General features: G+C 61.6%; 1 protein-coding gene across 1 annotated transcript in view; it reads left to right on the top strand.

The window, feature by feature from the left end:
- SNRNP200 (small nuclear ribonucleoprotein U5 subunit 200) overlaps positions 1–5,967 on the top strand; it is a 36,760-nt gene that overhangs the window by 29,812 nt on the left and 981 nt on the right. Inside the window, 4 exon segments of the mRNA XM_026866912.1 lie at positions 2,194–2,256; positions 2,726–2,880; positions 2,960–3,070; positions 3,116–3,245. Of these exon segments, the coding sequence (XP_026722713.1) occupies positions 2,194–2,256; positions 2,726–2,880; positions 2,960–3,070; positions 3,116–3,245 (459 nt within the window).

The raw sequence follows: 5,967 nt of genomic DNA, 5'->3' as shown, positions 1-5,967 counted from the left end.
CCGCGCTCCCCTCCAGGCCGCGGTGGCAGACCCGGGGACAGGCGGCTCTTCTCAGCTTCACTGCGGTGGGGGTTCAGCAACCGCACCCTCGCCGGGGCGTCTGCCAGCCCCAGGCAGCAAACCAGGTGGGAATCCAGTTGAAACCTTGGCATCACCCTCCTCTTCCTGCCGTGTGTTGGTGTAGTTGTGACCAAAGATGGAAATCCTGCCTCTCCTCTTTGCAGTTGAGGGTGCAGATATGGAGGGCGCTGAGCACAAGGCCTGTGGGCGGCGATCAAACACCTCTCGGGACTCTGGAGTGATGATATAACGACGCCTGGGACACATCCCAACCTCTCCGCTGCAGAAAACCCGCACCCAGAGCCCAGACTAGGGTGCTTGGCTCCAGGCAGCCTTGCCAAAAAGAGGTGAGAGAAAAAGCAGCGAGCCAGGGGCCTGCCTGCAAGCAGCGGGCAAAATGCTTGCAGGGGAGAAGGGGAGAGTTCTCCAGAGGGGTGAGCCTGTATCTGTTTTCTTCTAGCTAAGCACTGAGGACCCACATCGCGGCGGCGGCCATTTGAGCCTTCCTCCCGGCTGAAGGCACCGGGATCTCTCCCTTCCCTGCGCTGCGTGAGATGCCTGATGTGCCCCAGACTTCCACCCAGGGTGGGAAACAAATCCCTGTCTCCTCTGAAAAACCCCCAGCCCTTGGAGAAAAGGGGTCACAAAGCCTCTGGGGACAGACCCCTGAAGGAAAAGGAGCTGCAGCCTCCCTGCGGCGGCACCGGCTGTGTGGCAGTGTTGTGATTCAGGTGATCGCCCCGGGAGCGACCGTGCCGGCTGGGGGATGCAACCATCCCTGCGGGGGCTTTTCTGGCCTGGGTCATGCAGGAGGACAGGCTAGATGGTAAAAATGGCCTCAAGGAGCCTTAAAAATCAGTGGCAGTAAACACCACCCCACAGGAAACGGCTCCAGAGCTGAGGTTTGTGGCTCAAAGGCTGGCTGCAGAATAGATAAGACAGGCAGCAGCGGGCTGGTGCTGCCGCCCTCTGTCACAGATGGTGAATTTAGGAGCTCAGGGTCTCCCCTTGCCCCGCACCCTGGTCCTTGCAGGACCGTGATGGGGAGGCTGTGGCTCTCACCCAGCACTGGAGCTTGGCGTGGACATTAGACAGGGCAAATGCTCTCCCCGAATACTGGGCTCAGGCCGGCTCTGGGGCTCCAGCAACATACCTGCCAGGTGTGTATTTTTATAAATTTTTAAAAGCTTCTCACGTTTTACTTTTCAATTCAGAATTTGCCTGGCACACCCCTGCAAAGAAAACCAACCTGTGTTTACAAACCTCATCCCTCTGACTGCTCCCTGCCTGCACCCTGCTCCGCCCCGTGTCCTCACCCCCAGAGCTGCTGCCTGGCCCACAGGGTTTCTGCTCTTCTGGTGGGGAAAACAGAAACCAAGAGCTGCCTCGCAGCAGCAAACAGGCTTTGAAAACGTAGTGGTGGCACGTGGGAAAATCATACTGGGGTGAGGAAACTCAGTGCCCTCGGAGGGGGGGTCTGGGGCTCCTTGCTGCAGCCCAAGCCCCCGGCAGACAGGACCCAGTGGGCGCTTGGGCTGTGTCAGGGAAGCCCTTTCCCCACGGCAGCGTTGCCCACACGGGCAGCTGCCTGTGCAGGCAGGCTTGGGGTGAGCACCCCCAGAACATGGCAAACCCCTCTGGTTTGCAGGGGGCGGGGGGGGATGATCCTGTTGGTTTTGTCCCCTAAATACCAGCATTGAAGCAGCTGCGGGGCACATGGGCATCGCTGGTTTTCTTCTTCCCTTTGGGCATGGCGGGGAGGTTGTAAGGATGGGTCGTGTCGCCGTCGGGAGCGCTGGAGGCGAGGCTGGGTGGGACGGGAACACCAAGGAGGAGGATTTTAACTTGTGCTCGGGAGTCCAGAGCTGGGGAAAAGCAACGATCTGGCCTTGGCTACGTGGACGGGTGCTCGCTGCGCCCGGGGTCGGTGCGAGCAGAGAGCTGGCACGGCGCTTGGTGCCAGCGTCACTGGGAAGTGGTGGTGGGCTTGGGGGTGGCGGTGTTGGCAGTGCCTCTGACTGAAGTGAATCAGCAGTGTGTGTTCATCCCAAAGTAGCACTTAGTGAGTGAAGTTTTGCTCAGTTTTAAGTAACACAGACACTTCCCGGAGGCTCTTTTCTTCTCCCTTCTCAGGTGCAGTTCGCGCAGTGTCGCGGGGGCTTTCCCGGCGGTGTGAAATCCTCCTACGGTGAATACGTGAGACAGTGGCACCAGGAGAAGGGGACTGAAAGTGACTTTCTGTCCCGGGGAGAGGGAGATTACAGTCCTGGAAGGAAAGGCTCCCAGGCCCACTGCCTCGGCCTCTCCTTCAGGGAGAGCAATCCCTCCACATTCGGCTTGAGCTGATTCCCCTGGCAAAGTGGCCAACAATTTTGCCCCAGGGGTGAAGCCAAAGCCATTCCAGCGGAGCTTGAAACAGAAGGTAAAAAAAACAAAAACAAAAACAACAAAACACCCTTTTCTTCCTCAAACCAAGCGGATTTGGGCTGCGCCCCACATTTCACGAGGGCTCTGCAAGCGGTGGGTGGGGAAAAAAAAACCAACCCTCAGCCCAGACGTGGGAAGGGGCTGGTGCCCAGGAAGGAGAAGGGAGAGCTCGTGGGAGGAGGGAGATTGCAGCGGGTATTTCCCCAAGCGGCAAACAGGGGCCACAATCTTTCGTAAGCTCGGTGACCGCCTCCAAAAGCGGGTGACAGGGGACGAGGTGCCTCGTGCCAGGAGTCCCCAGAAAACAACTCGCCTCCGGGGTTTTCGGCTGCGCCTCGGCCAGACGCACGACGCAGGAGCCGTCCCTCCACCTCAGCGCCTCCGTCCAGAGAGGTTCCCGGCCACCGCTGCGGCGGGAGGCCTCGGAGGAGACTCAAGATTCGATCTTTTCCTTCTTTTTGCCTTTTTTCAGGAAAGACGGGGTCCGGAATTTCTTCTTCTTCTTCGAGGGTGATTTGGAGGGTGAGCCTTCGGGGGAGACGGGGCTGCTGGTCACTGTCTCCTTCTCCTTGGGGGCATCCTGGTTGGTGTTGGCGGGGGCAGTTGTCCGCCCCCCGGTTTTGCCCAGGTTTTCCTCGGTGCTTTGCTCCTCGTCCTTCCCGTTCACCACCGCCGGCGGCTCCTTCTCGGTGGCGGAATCGGCTGGCGCTTGGCCGCCGTCCGCCTTCTTGTCACCTTGGAGAGGGGAAAGAGGAGAGGTGAGGCTTGGGGCAGCGGTGACCGGCACTGTGGAGGTTTAGATTTCCCCCAACTCGCCGGTGTGACCTGGGCAGGAGCAGGATTTGGCTCCCACGGACGGAGAGTGCTGGGACCAAATCCGCTCCCACCACAGGTGCCGCTTTCCTGACTCTTCCCCCCCCCTTCCCCGTGGGACGAGCGACGGTGGGATGGAGAGCTGGGAAGAGGCAGGCAGGGAAGGCGGCTGGCTCCGTCCTGGCCTCGCCGCTGGAAATAAAGCAGGCAGCAAAAAAAACCCACAACAAAACAAGGCAACCCAAGGCATTTCCTTCTGCGTCGCTCCCCAGAGGAGCGGTTCTGAAACGGGCCGCGGAGAGCAAGGTCGCCCCGAGCTAGCGAGGCTCAAGGACGGCCTCTCCGTACTTACTACGGTGACAAGTATTCAGAGTCAGAGGTAACTCCTTGGGTGAAAGCCACACGTGGAGGAAAGAGAAAGGAAGACGTTTGTGGAGAGACAGACAGACAGACACCACGAGACACGATGAGAAAGCGAGAAGCCGCGCGCTCCCGCTGCCCTCCCGCACCCTGAGACCCGTTGTAGGGAGCATAAAGTAACAGGAATGTCACACCCGTCAGCGCGTTCGGAGGGGGACAGAGGTGTCCCCTGCCACCCCGCAAAGCCACCGGTGGACACTCACGTCCTCCTGCTGTGGTGTTCAAGGCAAGTGGTGCCTTTGTGATGTGAATCCCCGTCGGTACTCGCCCCCACTGGCGCGGGACCCCCCGAGGGAAAGGCAAAGGGACGTGGGAGGGTGACATTTATCTGCATTTTGGCGGGTCTGGCTACAGCCACCCTCAGCCCCCCCCGTTTTGGTTGCTGACTGGACACCCCAGCTCCTCATCTCCACTTGCCGGGTGAGCCCGGGCGCTCGCCGGCCCCACTCACCCTCCGAGGGCTCCGCAGGCGTCGGGGCCGGGCTCTCTGCTGGCACCGTGGCCGGGCTCTGCGGCGGGGAGGCGGGGGGGGATTTTTCCGGGGGGGGAGCCTGGCTCTCCTCTGCAGCACTTTCCTTCTCGCCTGTCGGTGGAGAGATGTGCTGGCCCCGGGGTCCGCTGGGTGCTGGGCCCCAAGGAGGATCGGGGATCCGGGCTCCCCCATACCCCTCCTACCCTGCAGCCCCAGCTTTTTCCTCTCCACCTCCTGCTTGTACTCCTCCAGCTCCTGGTCCGTGAGCTGGCTGAAGGGGTTGGGGGGCTCCGGTTCAGGGGGTGCCTCCTCCCGGGATGCCTCTTTGGCCTCCGTGTCCCCTAAATGGCTCTCTGTGGACTGAAACAGCCACCCCGGCGCGGCGTCACCCCCTCACCCCCGGCTGGTGGGATGCCAAGGAGGCAGGGAAGGGGCTGGGTGCTCCGGGGAGGGCACTTGGGGCTGGGCACACGGGGGGCACGTACGGGGCTACGGCTGGTCTCGGCGATCACGCTGGCCAGCAGCTGTGACTGGGGCCCGGCTGACTTCACGTCCTGGCGGTTTTGCTCCCGGATCTGCGGGCGAGATGCAGAGCGAGGAGAGGGGGGAAAAGCTTCCCCTTTGCCCCAGGCTCTGCCCAGACCCCTGCTCCCGCGTCCCAAAACCCATCGGGGACTTCCAAGATGGGGACTGTACCTTGTTCCTCATCTCTAGCACCTCCTGCGGGTCCGTGTAGAGGGGCACAAACTGGTTGGGGTTCTCGATTCGGATGGGGGTCCCGCTGCTGCCTTTTTCTACCTCATCCGCTTTCAGCCACTGTGTGTCAAAACCCCGATAAATACAAGTCGGTGAAGAGAGGTTGGAGGGGAGACCCTGATAGAACCTGTGGCGCTCAGCCCCCAGAGCTGGGGAGGTGGGATTTTAAAGTAAACATTGGGTCGGGGGGCTGATGCCATTCCCAAGCCAGCCCCCGTCCCAAATTGACCGCCCCCCGCCCTGCCGGGGACGTCGTGGCAGCTCCGCACCGTCGTCTTCGTTTTCTGGCTGCCGGCGCTGCCCTGCTGCTCCTCGGCCACGTTGACTCTCATGTAGGTGTTGGGGGTGTTGAGCCACCGCGTCTTCTCCTTCTGCTGCTTCTGGGCGTGCTGCCGCAGCGCGGGGACAGGGGCGGCCTCCTCCTCGAAGACGAAGGCCGTCACCGTGGCGGGGATCAGCACGTCACTTTTGGGCTTGCTCTTCTCCTGCACGAAGGGGTAGCGGTAGGTGTAGCCCGTGCGGTAACCCTAGAAAGGCAGAGAGCACTCGGTCGTAATACAGGGATTTAAAACAACAAAAAAAAGATATTTTTGTGTGTTTTGGGGGAGCTTGATGTGTTTTGGCACTGGCCGGTGCTCACCAGGTTGTCCAGCATTCTCATCAGGGCTTCGAATTCATGCTCGCCCAAGCGGCTCTTCTGCATGGGCCCGAAGGTGCTGCCGGCCCAGCGCACGGAGCCCATCTCGTGGGGCCGGTGCTTGGCGCGCTCCAGCACGATCAGGTTCTCTGCGCCGCCCGCGCTCGCCAGCGCCGACACCTACGGCCGAGCCCGGGGAGAAGCAGCTGATGCAGCCGGACGGGGATGGCCCCAGACCTGCCCACAGCCCCCGCAGCTGCGCTGGTCTGTCCCATCCTGGGCCCCGCGCTGGCGGCAGAGACCTGGCACAGCTCAGCGCGTGGTGCCAGGGCACCGCAGTGTCGGCAGAGACCTGGCACAGCTCAGCGCGTGGTGCCAGGGC

Source organism: Athene cunicularia, unplaced genomic scaffold (genome assembly GCF_003259725.1).
Source record: "Athene cunicularia isolate RWA unplaced genomic scaffold, athCun1 BOjh375561_part1, whole genome shotgun sequence".
In the NCBI taxonomy this organism is placed as follows: domain Eukaryota; kingdom Metazoa; phylum Chordata; class Aves; order Strigiformes; family Strigidae; genus Athene; species Athene cunicularia.
This window is presented reverse-complemented; position numbering and strand designations above follow the sequence as displayed.